This window comes from Drosophila arizonae, chromosome 2, assembly GCF_054131065.1.
Source record: "Drosophila arizonae isolate 15081-1271.41 chromosome 2, UAZ_ARI_1.0, whole genome shotgun sequence".
Taxonomy (NCBI): Eukaryota; Metazoa; Arthropoda; class Insecta; order Diptera; family Drosophilidae; genus Drosophila; species Drosophila arizonae.
Window position 1 is genome coordinate 27,009,561 of NC_142922.1, and position 20,092 is coordinate 27,029,652.

Below are 20,092 nucleotides of genomic sequence, written 5' to 3' on the forward strand. Positions count from 1 at the left end.
TTTTTCGCCCGTTCTTTTTTCGTTGTTCTTACATATGTATATATACGCAAATATACACTCACATATATATATATGTATGTAAATTGCTATGTTCCTTCATTCAACCATCAAAAACACCATCCACCAATGAACTCACGCTGTGAAATATGAAATTTGAAACTGATCTCGATCCCGATCACGATTATGATCATGGTCACGGTTACGATATTGAAAAAATTCCGTGTCAAAAATATAATCATCGTGCGACAACCAACCAAACAACCAATCAACCAACACCAAAACAATCGGCTGATTTCTTTTGCAAAAAACATTATGATGGCATGGCACATACCCTGTAAAATAAAATAAAAAACAATCCGATGCTCCTACAGCCGAAAACGCCCCAGAAGGCATACCACGCATTTATCACTTGGGCACTTGCGGTGGCCGTTATAATGCCATGGTTTTAGAGTTATTGGGATTATCATTAGAAGATCTCTTCAATATTTGCTCCCGTAAATTTTCACTTAAGACTGTATTGATGATAGCGAAACAACTTGTAAGTTTATTCAAAATGGAATGCGAACAAATTATACATTTCGTTAATGTTTGAGCGAATTAGCGCGGATTTCACATTTTCGCATTTTCACATGGCCCGAATAATTTTGTTCGATGTAGTACAGTGCGTATAACAATCTAATTGACTGAGAGAGATACGCTGCGAGTGTGAAGTCCGTCGCCTATTTCACTGAAACTGTTCTACACTTTAATTTTTAATTTCGATTAAACAAAACAACATTTTTAAGCAAGTGTCTCAACGGCTAAATGTTTCATGTTAGCAACTCGTATTAATTATTATTTCAAATTCTACTGCAAAAGAACACAATGAACGTTAGTGTCAACATTTTAGTTTATGTAGTGGAACTGAACGAACTGAATATGCCTCTATCGTCGTAGTTTACAAATACAGAATTTTTACGTTTTTTTTTTTTGTTAGTTATTTCTTGGGTTGTAGCTCATTTAAAATCCAAATTCAAATCAAGTAAAATCACCAATTAAATTATAAAGCATGTAAACTAAGAAACGTTAATAGGCAAAACTACTTACAATGTTCCTATGTAAATAATAAAAACAAGTTTCTTTCTTAAAAAAAAACCAAGTATTGCGAAAACAGTTCCAACTATTAACCACAGTTCCTCGTTAGTTGCCTAAGTTAACGATTTTCCCATTTGTTTTTCTCTCTTGATTTCAATTAATGACAAACTTTTTGTATGTGCCTCTATATGATTATACTTATTTTAACCAATTTACTAACACAGCTCCAAGATCAAATAAAAATAAAAAATATACATATATTTTGCTAAAGTGGTAATCCAACTGAAACAACAAACACTCAATATATAATGGGCTAGAGCCCAGAGCCTACACTGTTATAACTGTTATACACTCAACTCTCTACACCTAAGTTAAGCTTAAGATGTGGCCTATAAATGCAGTTACTATAGCTATAAGTTGAATGCAGGCACTGTGATAACCACGTAACTATATAACTGTTATAACTGTTATAAACGTAATCTGGAGTTGCTACCCAGAATAATGCAGCAGCAATTTTATAAATTTTTGACAGGGTCGTTTCATAGGCTTCCTCGTTATATGCTTCGAGAATCTCTATTTTTGTTGTTCTTGTTGTTTTTAGCACAGATTTTCCTAAAAAAAAAAGAACAAAATAAATAAATTTTAAGTAATCAAAAATTCCAAAAAGTGATGAAGCAATAATTTATAAAAGGTGGTAATAAAACGTAGACGCGCTAAACTAACCTCGAAGAGTCATAAATCTCACTGTCGTTCGCTCGCTCGTTCTCCCTTTCACTTTCTCTATCTATCTCTTTGACTTCTCATGTTCTTCCCGGTGCTCCCTCTCTCTAAAAAAAAAAAAAAAACTGGAAATAAAAAAATATATTTAAAATAATTTTGTTGTCCTCACTCTCCTTTCTCTCTCTCTCCCTTTCTCTATATTCTTTTATCTGTCGATTTTTTTCATAAAAAAACAACAACAACAAATGATCAATCAACGTGCTTCCCCAAAAACTGCTACGTTACTTCTGTGCGCTGCCCAACACTGAAAACTAAAAAACCAAAAACCACAAAAAAATGTAATTTTTAAAAATCGCTTTTTATTCTACACACCCTCCCACCTACACTTTGAAAATTTCCGAAATTTTTGTTGGCCTGTAGCAGAGGGTGTACCAGAAGTATATTACTTCGGCCCATGCGGCAAGTACAATGCTCTTGTTATGGAATTGCTTGGTCCATCACTCGAAGATTTGTTCGATATTTGCGGCAGACGTTTCACTTTGAAGAGCGTACTACTGATAGCTATACAATTAGTAAGTACAACCAATACCACAAATCACAAAAAAAAAAAAAAAAAAAAAAAAAAAAACAAATTAAAAAAAAATACAGCAAAAACCAAAAGATAGCAAAACGTAATTTTTTTTCGAGCACGCGCATTTCTCAGTACATTTCACATATTCGTTCACGTACACAACACTGGTAGCAGCTAAGCCAACAATTAACCAACCCTGGCCACGCAAGCGCAAAATTTCACACACATTTAAATATATAACTATATTTATATATATTACCCGAAAACCCGATCCGACTTTTGTTGATTGCGAGTGCGTGTATGTGTCTGTCTGTGACTGTATGCGTGAGAGAGTGTTTGTAGGGCCTGCTTGGGTGAATTTTTATTAAGTTAATCAATTTTAATTTAACTGCGACATTTATTTGTACTTTAATTTGATTTTGCTAACTAACAACAACAACAACAACAAGAAAAGGATGCTTTTTTATTATTGATTTGAATCTTATTCGTCTTCCCACCTGATCTTATATTTTTACCTCATTTGTAGACAATAACTGGTTAAGGATTTTTTCGCAAGTAGTTCTTAAGTTCTTAACGTTTCAGTTTAGCATAAATCACAATGCATTCTAATGCCATATACATTTTAATGCCGCTTCTTACCTAGCATATTCTTTAATATTTACAATTAAGTTGTTAACTGCCAACGTTCATTGTAAAAAAAAAAAAAAAAAAAAAAAAAAAAAAAAAAAAAAAAAAAAAAAAACAAAACCAATCAGTTCATAATATTAAAAATAAATCAAAATAATAATAAGTAATTGCATGTGCATTTATTATGTAGTTGACATAGAAATATATATTTTTTATTTTGCATTTGAAGCGCGTTCACATTAATTTTTTAATTTCAAGAAATTTAAAGAAAAAACGACATCGAATCAATTTAAGTTATCAAAAACTGTTGCCATCAAAAATCAAACCAACAACAACAAAACTTCAGCTAGTTGAGACACTACAAATCAGATTGACATTAAATATAATTCAATGTTCATTTACACATTTCGTCAGTCTGACAATGAGTCAAAAAAAAACTCAATTGAATGAATTCTAAATGAACTTGTCACGATTTGCTCATTGGCAGACTGAACGTGTTAGAGCTCCCACCTAAACCCGAGCGTATACTAATTGACTTTTGTTTTCTTTTACCAATTACTCAACTAAACACAAAAACAGCTCCACCGGATCGAATATGTTCATAGTCGGCACTTAATTTATAGAGATGTAAAACCAGAGAATTTTCTCATTGGCAGAACATCAACAAAACGTGAAAAAATTATACACATAATTGGTAAGTGATATTATATGAACCGAGTGAAAATCAAGTTTTAATATATTGCTTTTAATTATTTTCAATAGATTTCGGTTTGGCCAAAGAATATATTGATTTAGATACAAATAGACATATACCATATCGGGAGCATAAATCCCTGACGGGCACCGCTCGCTATATGTCGATCAACACGCATATGGGGCGCGAGCAGTCGAGGCGCGACGATCTGGAGGCTCTGGGTCATATGTTTATGTACTTCTTAAGAGGATCACTGCCCTGGCAAGGCCTTAAGGCTGATACACTCAAAGAGAGATATCAAAAAATCGGTGATACAAAACGTGCAACACCTATAGAGGTGAGCGAGAGGACTATTGAATTTCAGCTTCTGAATTCTGTTTATGAGCCAATGACCGATTCAGCAGATCAAAAATAGTACAAAACAACTTAAAAGATATGAATCCATAGAGTAACAGTTATCTGAGAAGAAGAAAATTCTTTACACTTTATGTAAACAGGATTCTAGTAGAATTCATTCATCCAGTAAATAATAAATCAAGTCAAATATATATGTGTTGCTAAAAGCAGGAAGATAGTAGAAACTATTAGGATATATATATATACATATATATATATATATATATATATATATATATATATATATATATATATGTTTCTTAAGCATACGCAAATGTCCAGAATATCTAGACAGAGTATGGTAGATATTTAATTGTTGAAGTGATATTTAAGATATTCATATACAAAAGCCTGAGATGATTTACCTCAGTTCAGAGGCCTTTCAGAATTCAGAAGCAGCAAATTTACTTTACCAATTTATCATTTTAATATATACTAAATACAATTCTATATTATGCAGGTACTTTGTGACGGCCACCCCGAAGAGTTTGCAACATACTTGCGTTATGTGCGGCGGTTAGATTTTTTCGAAACACCCGACTATGATTTTCTGCGAAGACTGTTTCAAGACTTATTCGAACGTAAGGGCTATACCGACGAGGGCGAATTTGACTGGACAGGGAAAACTATGGTGGGTAGCAAGTTGAAATTTATTACTGATTAACAATGATAATCACCGCAAGATCCATATTGAAAATATGTGCATATTTGAAATTGATAATTCACATTTGCCATTTAACAAAATTCATCTGCGAGCCGAATTCTAAACTCATCTAATTTATAGGAGACCTAAGCAAAGCAAGAATATATCCAGTATCTAACACTTGAGTAATGCGCCTCCCTCATGTAACTCTAAAATGCTCATTTTAAAATGGGCAACGCATGTTGAAGCCCACCATCCCCCACCTCAGCGGTAGAGAGTATAGAGTTGAAAAATCAGTGATCAATAAAAATATTTCGGATAGCATGCAAAAGAGCCAAAGATGCCCAAATACGATGCGATAAAAACAGCAAATGATTGATTATATGATTGAATATGGTGATGGGCCCAGATTGTTCAATTCAATTCAATTTCGATTCTTGTTACAGCGCGATGTTTATTTCTTTCATTCCGTTTATGAAAATATATTTTTATAAAGCGGCTATTACAAAATTAAATTAAAGAGAGACCAAACCTAACTTCAAGCCGTGAGAAAAAAATCCCCAAAAAAAAAAAAAGAAAAACAAAAATCAACAAAACATTTTAAATTGTTTCATTTATTGCTTGCGAGCTTTTCTTATGTTATTTGCAACTAAATTCGATAAAGAGCATTTCTTTCTGTGTGTGTTTGACCGCCTCGTGTTTATGTACCATCAATTCTAAGACCAAGGATCAGCTGGAGCAAATGAAGGTTATTAAAAATGCGCCGCCATCGTATTTGGCCAAGAATAAATCCGATAAGGTATACTCGAATCAGTTCTGTTTATGTGCCGATATTGCCAGTGAATCGATGTTATACTGCCAGTTACTGCCATTAATGTTGCTTGTTCAGTGTTGGTAAACGCTTGTCGCAAGCTCACATTATTTATTGTTAAGCACTAGCGTTAAGGCCTAATTGAACTAACTGTAATTGAAGCCATTCTAACAGCACTCTCTTCTTTCTCTCTCTCTCTCTCTCTTTCTTCGAAATTCTGTTCTTATGATTGTCAACAACAACGAACACAAATAAACAAATCAACCAAAAAATAAATAAATATAAATAAAAATAATTATGTGTCTGCGTGTATCTGTGTCTAAAATAAATATATTTATATATCCTATATATAAATATCAATCGAAAAACTAAATCGACCGCATCCATATATAATATATCATTGACCAATCAACCACGCCCACAGTCAACGCCCGTCGGATCTCTGCAAACTGGCCATGAAGTCATCATTTCACCAAATAAAGATCGTCATAATGTTACGGCTAAGGTAAAGTATTCTAATCTATCACTGACAATATTCGTGAGAAACTTCTTTGTTATTTAACTTCTTTGTTTCTGTTCATTTTGTTTTTGGTTATAATTCTTCCGGTTGTAAGGCAAACAATTTCCTAATTACTAAGTTCAAAATGTTATTAATTTACTCTGACTACTTCAATAGTTCTATATTCGCTTTACTTTTCTCTGTATTTTCAATCAACTTTTCTTACCTAACTGCTCTTTTCCTTGGTTTCTGCTTTTCGTTTTCTCGTTTATCTATCTAAACAAAAACAACAACTTTCCAATACTTTTTTCTGATTATTGAACCCGACTTGCTTTAGGACGTCTCGTATTTTGATTTTGATGAAATTGATAATGAAAATGAAGAATATATAATACTTCAGGTTAGAGTTAGTAGACCTAAACTATATAGTACATGTTTTGTACCTGGTTAGCTTTTAATAATAACTGTACATGAACACGATTGTCATTTCAGTGAGCTAGAAATGGATAGATAAATGTAATTGCTATACTTGAATTATGTATATTTAGCTGATGCTTTTTAATTTATTAGCTCCTAACTGTGTGCTGCTTTTCGATTCCATTTGCTCGATCCTCTAAGGTAATTCAAAATTCTAGGCACTGCGTTGTAAAGAGGTTCGGTTAAAGGAAATACATGACTCGTAGTGCTAGATATCTTAGAAAGCTGATTGCTGCTGTAAAATGTTTAATGACTAACAATATCGAAATTTGGTGAACGGTTCTAACTGCTACATATATATATTTAGCTGCTGCTGCACACCCTTTACACACACTCACACACATACAACCGCAGGCGTTGGAATTTGATTTTGCTTAAGTGTTATAATTGTTATCAACTTGGTTATTATTTGATTTATTATTGTAACAAGTTTAGTTCATATGGGCACACACTCGACTTGAGAAATGCTTTGGATTTTACTTTTGTTGATAGCCACAAACAATTAGCGTCTAGTCTCTCTCTCTCTCTTCTCTTTGTCTATGTCTTTTGAAAACGATAAAATTAAATTTAATAATTGACAAATTTATGCATTGCTCGCTCGCTCGCTCGCCTAAAACCCATAAAACCATCCGACACACTGTAAAACGAAACTCCAACCGATCCGAACCGATCCGATCCGCTCCGTTCCGATCCGATCCGCACTGCTCCTCTACTCCGGTCGATACCAACCATAGACAAATGCCAAAGGAGGTGTTGCTGCGTGGCCGGACGTGCCCAAGCCGGGTGCGACCCTTGGCAATCTGACACCCGCCGATCGGCATGGTTCAGTGCAGGTAAGTCCAGAGTCGCAGACGAAGCCGAGGCTGAAAGCCAGGCGACACTTTTGTTACCACATTTCGTTTTTCTGTATCGTTCAGTTATCAGTTTGGTTTTGTTTTCTGTAAATATATCGAAATTCATAATTCAACTAGAGATCTAACTGATTTGAGCGCTACCCCATGCCCCCATGCCATTTCAATATCATTGGGTATCTTTTCTAGGTTCTACATCTTAAGCACATAAATGTTCTCTGCTCTATTGTTTCCCGCTCGTTGAACTATTCTCTTATATGTGTAACATTAAGCATACGCATCCATTCAACATATCCATATATATCCTTAGATTATTTATATACTTACATTGTTTTATGATAATGATAATGCTAATGACAATGATGATGATGATTACAACAACAAACAATATCTATTAATTGAATTACTCGCAGACTGTTATATTTTTGGCCTTTTCAATTCTAATGTTTTCACTTGATTTACTCTACATTAGCTCAACAAGGTACTGAATTCAATATATCCCAAGTGTTTCTATTCTACCTAAGTACAATCGTTCGGTTTGTTTGTTCTCTCGTTCCGTTCCTTTTCCACTAGTTCTTTTTCTCGGACAAACTTTTTTGAAATTTGAAATATACTGCGCCGATTATCAAATGGAATGTGCATAGCTTGGTATCTAGTTTAAAGAAAAGTAAAAGTATCGAAAACGATTGCATGTCAAAAATATATGGATAATATGAATGTAGAGAACAATGCAATAGCTCTTGAGAAGATCTCTCTTAAGAATAACTATTTTTTTCGCACCGCATGACGTTAACCAACACTGATCGCATACTGCATGCCCCTCACTATAGAATCCAATCACTGCATGTACTATTCACATAGATATATATAAAACTCTCTCTCTATATAAAACCATAGTCTGCACAGTTTTTGAGAATTCGGCAATAATTAGATTATCATAATCTCTTACACAGTAAAAAATGTTGGTTAAGTTCTTATCAATTTGGAATTTCAATAGGTTTGAATTCAATTTCATAATCAACAAAATACTCTTCCCTTAGATGAGGAAGAAGGAAGGGCATTTTAAAACAGTTTTGAAGTTTTACATGAAAGTGAACCAAAATTTTTTACTGTGCACATAATCAGTTCCATTGGCATGCCCATTCGTAAGCAGAGTCAACTGCTTAACAGCCAAACAAGAAGAAGAAGACAAATCAAAACCCCAACTTATTACAGAGATTGCCCGAAGATTCAAGCTCGGACGATGATAGCCCATTTGATGCTTATTATGAAACAAGCGACGGCGACGATGGGCCCAAGAAATAATAACCACTTCTACTTCCACTATCTACCACTATCTGCTATCTGCTATCTACTATCTACTATCTTCTACCTACTAGATCCAGCTACAACTCTGTTTGTCCAATAAACTTGCCTACCCCAAAACAAATATATGCTATAAGGTTTTATTTACATGTGTGTTCTAGTGTCAACACTAAGTGCGAGGTATTTTTTCAATGCAATTTATGTGGCCTGTTCTCCAGTTTAAGATGTTAAATGTGCGTCCGACCTGTGTGTGTATGTGTTTCTGTCTCTTGTTCAAATACATTCAGTTAGGATCAACCGTAGAACATTTTCATAGCTGCAAACGTGCTGAATGTGGAAAGGCAATCTCTGTAGAACTGAGCTGTAAAATAAACCCATACGAATCAGATACAAATCAGCGATAAATGTCATATAACACTATCGAATATGTAGAAATTTGGATTTATTTTTTTACATTAAATGATTAATTTTGTTAAATTTATCTCCAACATTAATTCGGAATTGATTGTAATTTAAATTCCATTTATCATTTTTATATAGAAATAACATTTTTAGAGTTCTATTTTAAGTAATACTCAGTAATACTCTTGTAGTACCGTTAAATTTAATTATCTGAACATGTTACACTTCATCTTTGCAAATGATGTTGGGGGGAAGCCCCGTTCCAGAGGCAGCTCGTTTGCAGCTCATCAGACAGACATGCATATAAAGCTCATGCGAGAGAAAAGTATCTAAATTTGATCACATTCACTCGGTAGCTGCACAATACTAGCAAAACCTCACCAACTTCCTGATGGGACATTGTTTTTGTTCATTGTGATTTCTGTTTCGTTGGTAGACAATAAACGATTATGGTTTTCATATCTTTTTGACTAGCGCTATAAGCAACAGCAGGGTTTATGATGCGTCAAATATGTATTATCACCAAGTATATTTAATATAAATGCAGACAATACTATGTACCCTCTATGTTTAGTGTTAGAGTGTGAACGTGATTCGGTCGAAACTAATGCAAATAATGCCGTGCAATACTCTGCATTCTGTTTGTGTCGTTTTTACAGGTTGTGAGTTCGACAAACGGCGAACTGAATGCGGACGATCCCACGGCCGGACACTCCAATACGCCCATCACCCAGCAGCCGGAAGTAGAGCTTGTCGATGAAACAAAGTATGTTGCGAATCAGATGCGATTGCTCTTGGTGAATCGATCGATTGATCGGTGGATCGATCGATTTGCCAATGAGTGGATCGATCGAATGAAATGTTTTGGTGTTTTTGCTTTGTCGTTTTAATGCGCATCTCTCTCTTCGGTTCTTTTTTGTAACTGTTTCTAGTGGTTCCTTATATTCCAGATGTTGTTGTTTCTTTAAACGAAAGAAGAAGAAATCAACGCGCCAAAAATGACTAGAAGGTGTACAATGTAGTCCAGAACGCGAGGCAGTCACATTGCTGCGCGCCACTTCACATTCAAACTCACGGGATAGCGTATTGAATAATCCGAGTCAGGATTACATCCAACAGGCAACGTCGCAGCACACGTTGCGTTATCCTCCATCCGCGTCGATGTTGACGCCAACACCAACTACAAATACACCGACACTTCCGTTGTAATTTATATAAATACAGAAACCAGCAAATAGAGAAAAGCAAAAAACAAAACATAAAAAAATAAAAAACAAAAAAAAAAAAGAAGAGAAGAAGAACATAAACAAAAGCCTAAAAACATTAAACACCACAAACAGAAAAAAAAAAAACTGAAAAAAAAAAACAGTAAAAAATTGCAACAAAAAAATACAAACGAAAACAAAACAAAATAAAAAGAAAAACACAATTTTATTATTATTTTTATTATTTACCAATTTTGCGTTTATGTTAATTATATAAATTATTATAATTATTAATTATATTATTAATAAAAACAAAAACAAAAACAAAGGAGAAACAAAAAGCAAATAATATACATCAAAATTTAATACAACAAAATAACACAAATACAAAACTGTCATATTACATTTCATAATTCAAAGCCAGGCAGCTCAGAGTCGTGCTAAAAGCTGAGAATAAATCCAATCGATCCTAACTTTTAAGAACTTGAAACACTTACACACTTACTTACACACACACACACACACACCCACACACACACACGCATACACAGCCACACATGCATACACACGCCACAGCGTACCACTTAAAACATATTTATATAAATCTATACAGATATATATTTAACAACTAGTGCAGCGTCAAATACAACAACAAAGCATATACATATATAGATACATAAATATTTATAGACAACAAATTGTACATTAAATACGCGTATTTCATTCGAAGAACTATTGAACAAAATGACCGAAATTATATTTCGTTTGCGCCACCATCACCCACACACAAACACCCAAACACACACACACCCACACAGCTCATACTACACACTCCGCACCCCTGCAGCCCCTCTTAGCGTAGGCAGCTTTTGTTTAGCTCTGATTTTTGATGCACTTTTTATGAATATATATATTGTATATGCTATTGTACATAATTTTTATAACTAATGTCGAAAGTCAAGCATGATATGCGCCGATTAAAGTTTTTGTAGTCGAATTCATTTTGTACAAGATAAGTGCATTTATTTGTTTAGTGTGTGTCTTTAGGTCAATTTTATTTACGTACATTTACAAAATTTAGAAGAAAGAAACAAAACGAGTTAAAATAATCGCATGCAGTGCAGCTGGAATTCCACACATAAAGCCTTAATCAAAAAAAAAAAAAAAAAAAAAAAAAGTAACGATAAAAGATAAAAGAAAAGAAAATCTATTAGCACACTATCCTTCTAGGCGGCACTTTGTTTTCCAATAGCTAACAAAAGGTTAAAGCAAATACACGAGAAGAGAAACTAAAAAGTAATTAAAACACTAGACACTACTCAAGATCAATCACACTTTATAGTTAATGTTAATTGAAAGAAGGGAAAAGATAAACAACAAATATCAAGAGAAAATATAAACAAAGTACTGAGCTATTTATTTTGATATTACGTGATACTAAACTTACATACTTACTACACTAAAAGCTGCCTGCAGCTACGTCTCCCGACCCCATTCATACATACATGAACGAACACAGATCTAAACCTCTTAAATAATATTCATATATGTGTATATATCGGAATATATGTATATGTGTGTGCGAAGCAACAGCTAACTACTTTCAACCCATTTGTACGAATTTGTTTTCCTTCCCCATTTGAAAAAAAATAAAGAAACACACACACAGCAACTTTATGATATATATATACATATATATATATTTTAAACAAATTTTTTATACTTATAAATATACATACTACGAGAAGAGGAGGAGGAGGTTAGATGGAAATAGTGTTGACTTTACAACAAGACAAACAAATGAAGCGAAGAATTCAACTTAACTTTAAATGTGTTTTTGCTATTATATTCAAACATGGGTAAACAAAAATCAAATTTCAAAACATTGCATGATACATAAATCATAAAAAAAAAAATAAAATAAAATAAAAAACATATATAAAACTTACCAAATTTCTTGTATAGTTAAATGAAAATCATTTGTATTATATATGAAATCTAAACGTAAAAAACAAAACAAAAGAAAATTATGCTAAACAATAATAAGAAAGCGATATTTATATGGACAGTCAAGTATAAAAAATTATAAATACAAAATAATGTACTTTAATGTTGATAAAGAAAACAAAAAAGAATATACACCACAACAAATTAAGCGCATGCATTGATTAAATATATATATATATAAAATATATATATATATATATATATATATATATATATATATATATATATATATATATATATATATATATATATTTACCAAATTGAAAGCAAAACAGAGAACAAACAAGTCGGCATTCAGAACAGTTTTTGAATTATACAGACAGAACGGAGATCGAGCACAGGAGCTGGAGGAAGCGTAGGAGTGCGGGGGAGTCGAACCGGTTGGCGCAAGCAATGCACGCAGAGCCTTTCGCTAAATGCAGGATAAGTAGTTGACATTGTTAACTCTGGCAAGCAGTTTTAAACAAATTTAACATTTAAATTAAATGCATAACGCGAGCGACAAAAACAAAAAACAAAAACATTTAAAAAATATTTAAGAAGTCATTTACAGCTGAAAATGTTTTAAGCGCCATTTCAGTTGAAAAGTGAAAGCAAGTATGTAAAAGATAAATATTGTATAAAAATGATTTATTATTAATTATAAGTAACAAAACATACAAGATTTAAGCAAAAGAAAGAAACCCCCTAAGAAACAAACGAAAAAAAAAAACAGAAAAAACAAGCTAAAAATGAAAACAAAATAAAAGAAAATTATTAAAAAAAAATAAATGTGTCGTGATTTATGAGTGCGCGTAAATATATTCCACTATCTGGAAACACATATATGAGGAGGAATTTTTGAAAGGGTGTCCGATATGATATAACATCTGCTTAGAGCACAAGAATCAATCCATTCATAAGTCAATTGATGGACTAATACAAAGGTTGCCAATATTTTGTTTCTGTACAAGAAGCACAATATAAACCCTAAAATGAAGATCTTCAAGTTAAAAATATAAAACATTTCTGTAAATTTATAAATAACCAGATAAACCGTTCTACTTTTGCATATCGGATTATTACAATAAATTTGATCATGTGCTCTCCGACGAATTCTTTCCACCGTTAATGTAACCCTTACTTTCGGGTCATCTGACATAAAATATTGATGACCTGGATGATCTCCCACATTGTGTTGTTGTTTAACAAGCCTTTCTATTATTGTTTCACTCTCTACGTCTCTTTCTTCTCTCTATTAGAAATAACATTTACAAGCAAGTCTCAGAGACGCAATTTTTGATGCATAACAAAAATGAAATATATTTTACGCAGTTGACTTGACTAACTATTGCTTAGTGTTGGATTTTTTGTTTTGCTAGACCAATAAATTTTATTTGAATAGGTAATTACTAATCCCTTTTATTTTTTTTTGTTGTCAACTGAGCAATCTATATATATATATATGTATATGCTAGAGTTTCTATTATCTCAGTTTCTATATCTCGCTACCCTGTCAACATGAACTGATGAAGTACAAGAACATATACACATATAGTTAGGTCAATAAATTATATTATACATGACATATGATGATGAAGTGATTCTGACAGGTAATATTTTGTACAGACATAATAGTGTTAGCCATGTAGATATTTAGTATAGATTTTGTATGCAAATATTGAGAAATATAACTAAACTTGGATAAATATAACTAAAAATATGCATAGAATATATATTAACATCTTTGCCATAAGTAGGAAATTTATTGCATTTATCTAATATCTGTATTTATAAATGTCCAACCTGGGGCAGTTTTGTCGAAACAGCTATGCAAATGTCGTCACATCACATTTGTTTACAGATTGCGATAGTGGGCTTAATTATTAAAAATATCAATTTAACTGTAGCTAATCGGTCGCGATCGAGCGCATGACTAACACTTTGCTTTGTTTTCTAAGTGAATATATTTAATTAATAATTATTTCACTTACACGATTTTCCGGCAGCGTGATCACATTGCTCGAGCGAACCCATTTACAGCAATTGCTAATTACATTGGTAACTGTTTTTGCACTTGACTACGTAAACTGTGCAAATTTAGCCAAGACAAACACCAAAAGCTTTTCGTGGCTCTCCGCAAAAGCTTTTGCTTTGATTGGCCAAGCGGGCAGCCGCCTGAGCAGCAATTGTTCAAGAATTAACGTGGAGCAAATCAATTGCATCCTAACAAAAGCTAGCTAAAGGTCAGGCATCTCTGTCGCACTCTCTGGCGATGCGAAAAGTGAAGGGACTCCAATGAACACATTTGCTAAGCTAATATTTATTACGTATGCTTGCGTATGTGTGCGTGTGTGAGTGTGTGCATGTCTGATGTGCGAGAGTGAGCTATTCGTATTATGCTTAGCCCAAAGCAAATTGAAGTCGTTCAACAGGTGAACGTTCGAGTAGGCAGAAGAGAGCAAGTCAGAGCTTTAAGAGTATCGCCGCTGTTGACGCTTACTTAATTTGCTGCTCACGTAGCGTCGAGTCGAGTCGAGTCGAGAGTATTTAGCTGGCGTATGTTGCAGGTGGGCAGGCAGAGCAGAGCAAATAACTGCAAGATAGACAGCGGCAGCTAACTAACTGCCAGCAGCAACAGCTCCAGCCAGACTCGGTTTCAGCCAACGCCAATCAGTCTGTGAGATTGCTCCGAGTGTTCAAGACTTGTGTGGCGGCAAAACCAAATATCTCAATACCAAAAGCAAAAAAATCGAAAAGAGCATAAAGTAAAGCACTTAATAAGTCGAAAATAAAATAAAACGGCGAGCGTCGAATCCCGTTTCTGTGTGTGAGCAAGAAAACCTTTTGAATAAGAAAAGTTGGAAAGTGAAAATCGTTGACATTCAAAGCAGACATTGCAGCTGGACTCCCAATGCAGCACTCGCTGTCCGAGCAACAATAACATTTTGGCAATTGTAGGCCAAAGACAAAGAGAGGGAGAGAGCGAGAGCGAGAGCGAGAGACCGAGAAAAGGAATATTTACGGATCTGCTGAGACAACGAAAATAAATTCAAAGCAACAATGAACCAAACACAAGTGAATAATTTTCTGAAATGCTTCCTGCAAATTGATGAGCCCGCTCGTCACCTGGCGGCACATTACAGTGACCACGACCACGACCACGATCACGATCACGATCACGATCATGATCACGACCACGATCACGATCACGATCATGACGACTCCGGCTCTCTTTTGACGGCAAAAGTAACCGCCATGGTGGTGCTCTGCTGCGCCAGTGCACTCTGTGGTTCCATTCCGTTCCTGCTGAATCGTTATTACCGCTGGACAGAGAATCAAACGAATGCCCGCTCGGCCACCGTGGTCAAGTGCCTGCTCTACTTCGGCGGCGGTGTTCTGCTGGCCACCACCTTCCTCCATCTGCTGCCCGAGGTGCAGGAGGTGGTGGAGCAGCTGCAGGAGTGCAATATCATCGGCGAATTGACTTTCCCGCTGGCCGAGCTGCTCATGTGCTGCGGCTTCTTTCTCATGTACTTCGTGGAGGAGGCCATGCACTGCTATGTGCACCGGCACCACCAGGACGACGCTGGCGCCGCCTTCGAGCGTGGCCACAGCATTCGCCACAGTCACCTGGTGAGGTCTGAAGGTTCTTCGACTGCTCCAAACGGCGACAGCTCCGAGCTAACGACGACTGGCAACAATGCGACGCTATCTGTGCAGGATCTGATGCACAACGATCTGGAGCAGCAGAAGTATGGCGCAGTGCATCAGGAGAAGCACAACCAAGCCAACCACAACTACAACCACAGCCACGGACATGGCCACGGACACAGCCATTTGCCCATTGGCGATGGCTCCCTGGCGTCGAATGACATGCTGACCTCCTCCCTGCGCGGCCTCTTCATTGTGCTGGCGCTGTCGCTGCACGAGCTCTTCGAGGGCATGGCCATTGGCCTGGAGAGCACCGCCAGCTCGGTGTGGTTCATGTTCGGCGCCGTCTCGGCGCACAAGCTGGTGCTGGCCTTTTGCGTGGGCGTCGAGCTGATCGTGGCGCGCACCCGCCTTAGTCTGGCGGTGCTCTACGTGCTGACATTCGCGGTTGTCAGTCCCCTGGGCATCGGGCTGGGCATACTGATTAGCCATGGCCAGCATGGAGCCGGGCCCAACCTGGTGTCGGCCATACTCCAAGGCTTCGCCTGCGGCACGCTCATCTATGTGGTCTTCTTCGAGATTCTATCGAAGAATCGTTCCGGTCTGCGCGCCTACCTGGCGCTCTTTGTTGGATTTCTGATTATGTTCGGATTGCAACAGATCGGTGAGTAAACAATTATGTGTGCGTGTGAGTGTGTGTTAGCTTAGGCAAGAGATCGCGAGAGCTTTATAGCTCTTTAACCGGAATCAAATCCGACGAAATAGGAACAGGTTCTTACAGAGCATGCGTACTGAAAAGATAGATCGACAGTTTTTTTGTTGTTATTTTTGCGTTTTTAACCTTGTAACAGACCTCGTCCGCCCCCGCTCGTCGCGCTGCGGTCTGACATGCCGGTGGTTTCACGTACACCGCAAACAAGTTAAGGAAAATCCCGCAGTGAAATCATCTCAGCTGCCGGCTAAGCCCAATAGGGTAAAAAAAGAACCGTCTGTACTTTCCATTGCTCTGCGACAATATCAATATAGATATCAATTGCGGCAAAAAATGTTTCCATATACAAATATATATGAGTATATAGTGTATAAAGATTTGCACACGTAACGATTCCGGTTTACATTTCAATTTGTTTTGCATCTCAGTCGAAACTTGTTTTCCAAGTCTTCATCATCAATCGTATATTTCCATTTCCTCTTGCAGGTGCCAGTGGAGGTCATGGCCATAGCCACGGCCACAGCTGTGGCGCTTCGGACGAGGATCACCACGATCACGACCATCATACCGGAACAGACTCCAGCGCAGATGCCCATCCACATCACACCGAGGCTGAGCAGCTGGAGGCTGCGCACAAATACAAAGAGCAGCTGCAGGTGCTGCGCCAGGTGACCCAAAAGCTGCTCGAGGCGAATCCCAACCATCACTGAGATGGACGGATCTGTTGGTTCTACTGGATGTAGGACATGCTAATATATAAACCCTTTTACTAACTGCTAAGCAGCAATTGTAAATAATTACTATAAATCTTTTGTATTTATCTAGGTAGTAATAAAGATGTAAATCAAATAATTAAATTATTAGCAATATTAAAATCAATCAAATATAGTTAGCAAAACCTTTTTATTACAATCGTAGCATAGCTATCAAATCTCAATTCAGACAATGATAATTCATTATACAACGCAATAAAATATATCATCAATTTAGCACAAATAACATATAATTTATTATATCTACCTAGACTTCACACATATTAGCTTTATATGAAATTTCTCTTGAAGTTCAATCAAAAGTCGCGAGATCTGAAATACTTTTCGATAAGAACTCAATGCTAAAGCAAGGGCAAGTGGAAAAATACAAAGATTCAAATAAGAATATTTGTATATCTTATATATCTTGTATATCTTATGGAGCCGAGGATGCTCGCTCAGTAGTTCAGTCTGACACATCGTGACAATATTATAAAAACCTCCGCATGGGTATAATTAAACATGTACAGTAAACACTTAACACTTGGCGCTTTTTGACAGCCGCAATTAAATTGATGTTGATAATTAAGCTCATAATTGTTGTTATACGCCTTAAACGATTTATCAAAGTATATTTTTGTGGCTTTAATTAGCTACGGAAAATGGAAATCCTTTGTGATATTCCATTGAGGTTCGCTCAATTAGGTATAATTATTGAATGTAGAGATTGAAAGAATTAATGGCATCTATTAGGTGGTATTGGTAGGATTCATTGTAAAATGAAAATTGATTAGCCAAATGCTAATCTCTTGTTGAAAACTCTATCCTCATTTATTATACCATTTTAAGTTCGTTACCAAGTGAAATTATCTTCATTGCTTTCACAAAAGAAAATTGCATAGCCGAGTCGAAAATTGACAAATATTATTTGGCTTTATCAATTAGCACAAATTTCACACAATATATTTACCTACTCGCAGCTGAAGTGTATGAGTGTTAAATAACTGATTGACTAGATCTTGACGAAATTCATAATTCTTATTCTCTCAAAGGCAAAACAAACTTGTGCAAATATTAACATCAGTCACGCTACGAATCAATATTTTTTCCATTTTCTTTGTTTTTTTGGGAATGTTTATTCAACTATTTAACTAAATTATCAAGTATGTCAATTATGATAAACTAAAAGACTTTTCTGCCTAGCTAACTTACATCTAAAATCAGGCTGTATTTGATGTCTTGACTCGTGTCCACTTCAGAAAATCTATTCCTATTAGATAACATTGATCTTAAGTTGAAATCTCAAGTTTAGCCAAGCATTATCAGGGGAGATAATGCAGTTATCGTCTCTGTGTTATGTTTGGTTTATTTATAACTTTTAAGAAACATTGTATTATGCAAATAGGTTTATCTGATGCCTCCAGATATAGTAGAGCTCACTGCGGACTCTCGTTGAGTTCATCGTTCTATGAGTCGCATAATTTGCTTATGTGATATTTAACAGCTGCCCAGTTTAGTTTGTGTACGTGCCTGGCAGTCCACGCTGAGTCCCTCGCAGAGAAGGCCCCGTTTCAGGTGAGGCAATTCTGAAATTGTGAAATTTCAGCACGATAACTCGATTGAAGTGCGCAAATCGTAAAGTGGCCCCGGTCTGCAATAAATGAGCTCGTTGCTATTCCAAGATCGAGCAATGGCGGGCGCTGTGGGGGCGGGCTGAGTGGAGATATAAAAATGCTGGCACAAAGGCCTCGCTCAGGCCCCATGTACTGTTGGTGTCTGGCTGGTTACCTAGGCACTAGGCAGGTAGGTACACAGGTTGTCGCCTAGTAAACAACAATAAATAAATTTCAAACTGATAACTCTGTTGCTTGCGCAAAATTTTAACACGATATCTCCCCATGTACGCTCCGAACGACAACTGTCTCTCTCGCTCTCGCACTCAACCTCACTGTGGCTCTCGCTCTCGCTCTCACGCACTCGCTCTCGCTCTCTCTCTCTCTCTCGCCCACTGTCAGTCAGTGCGCTCTCTTCGTTTTGGCCGCGATAAGATGGGAAGACCCGCACCTCCTCCTGCTGCAGCGGAAATTAGCGCGTCAAGTGTCAAGTGTGAATTGCCAAGTGGGTAACAATATTTGACAGCAGCCGATGAAAACATCTCAGCAGCTTAATTAGCGCATACGGCTGATCTTATTTACATCTGGGTCTCATGTCGATGATGTTGTTCGTGGCAATAAATTTTGATTCGGCTCCCTTGCCTTTGGCTGCCCAATTCTTGGCTTTAGCTTTGACTGTGGCTGTGGCTGTGGCCATCTGGAATTGTGGAAGCTGTCTCGATGCACACAAATTCTAATGCCAATCAGCGACTACAAGTGTTTGTTATCACTGATTATCACTTATCAGTCGTAGGCTGTCATGCATATAAAATACATTTACTCAAGTGATTGCCAAAAATATGTGATGTTCGCATTGATAGGCTTTTATATATTGCCCTACTCTAAGCATCAGTGAAGAGCTTTCGATACCTGTTAACAGCTAATCATTATTATCTTTATAATTCGGCTGATAGCAGTGCTTAAGTTGAGTAATTACAGTTTTATATTACAAATGTTGACCTGGTTGGGGCAGACCGAGCAACAAATTATTTCTAAAAAGCTACTGCATACACAGATAAAACAGTCTGCTCTGATTGACTTACTGACTGAGTGACTGAGTA

At 36.2% G+C, this 20,092-nt stretch overlaps 2 protein-coding genes across 28 annotated transcripts in view; both read left to right on the plus strand.

The window, feature by feature from the left end:
• gish (casein kinase I gish) overlaps positions 1 to 12,537 on the plus strand; it is a 39,750-nt gene extending 27,213 nt beyond the window's left edge. For 7 of the 27 annotated variants that reach the window (XM_089476663.1, XM_089476686.1, XM_089476685.1 and 4 more), the window contains 10 exons: positions 372 to 538; positions 3,572 to 3,686; positions 3,755 to 4,023; positions 4,543 to 4,713; positions 5,447 to 5,524; positions 5,961 to 6,041; positions 6,373 to 6,435; positions 7,247 to 7,345; positions 9,730 to 9,836; positions 10,003 to 12,537. In XM_089476663.1, the coding sequence (XP_089332789.1) occupies positions 372 to 538; positions 3,572 to 3,686; positions 3,755 to 4,023; positions 4,543 to 4,713; positions 5,447 to 5,524; positions 5,961 to 6,041; positions 6,373 to 6,435; positions 7,247 to 7,345; positions 9,730 to 9,836; positions 10,003 to 10,072 (1,220 nt within the window). In that variant the 3' untranslated portion in view covers positions 10,073 to 12,537. Of the gene's footprint in view, positions 1 to 371; positions 539 to 2,214; positions 2,367 to 3,571; positions 3,687 to 3,754; positions 4,024 to 4,542; positions 4,714 to 5,446; positions 5,525 to 5,960; positions 6,042 to 6,372; positions 6,436 to 7,246; positions 7,346 to 8,578; positions 8,849 to 9,729; positions 9,837 to 10,002 lie in introns of those variants that run through there. The other 20 variants (XM_089476667.1, XM_089476664.1, XM_089476665.1 and 17 more) reach the window with 20 other exon arrangements.
• Positions 12,538 to 12,678: 141 nt separating this feature from the next.
• Positions 12,679 to 17,515, plus strand: Zip89B (Zinc/iron regulated transporter-related protein 89B). Its single transcript, XM_018003073.2, has 2 exons — positions 12,679 to 16,579; positions 17,114 to 17,515. Exons 1-2 carry the CDS (start codon positions 15,325 to 15,327, stop codon positions 17,335 to 17,337), a joined length of 1,479 nt encoding a protein of 492 aa, XP_017858562.1. The 5' UTR covers positions 12,679 to 15,324; the 3' UTR covers positions 17,338 to 17,515.
• The last annotated feature ends 2,577 nt before the right edge of the window (positions 17,516 to 20,092 follow it).

What these genes read in the sequence shown, in the direction of transcription:
- Zip89B (XM_018003073.2), top strand. Translation starts at nt 15,325, where the DNA reads ATGAACCAAACACAAGTGAATAATTTTCTGAAATGCTTCCTGCAAATT. An exon ending in GTTCGGATTGCAACAGATCG is followed by an intron (nt 16,580 to 17,113) that starts GTGAGTAAACAA and finishes TTCCTCTTGCAG; the next exon opens with GTGCCAGTGGAGGTCATGGC.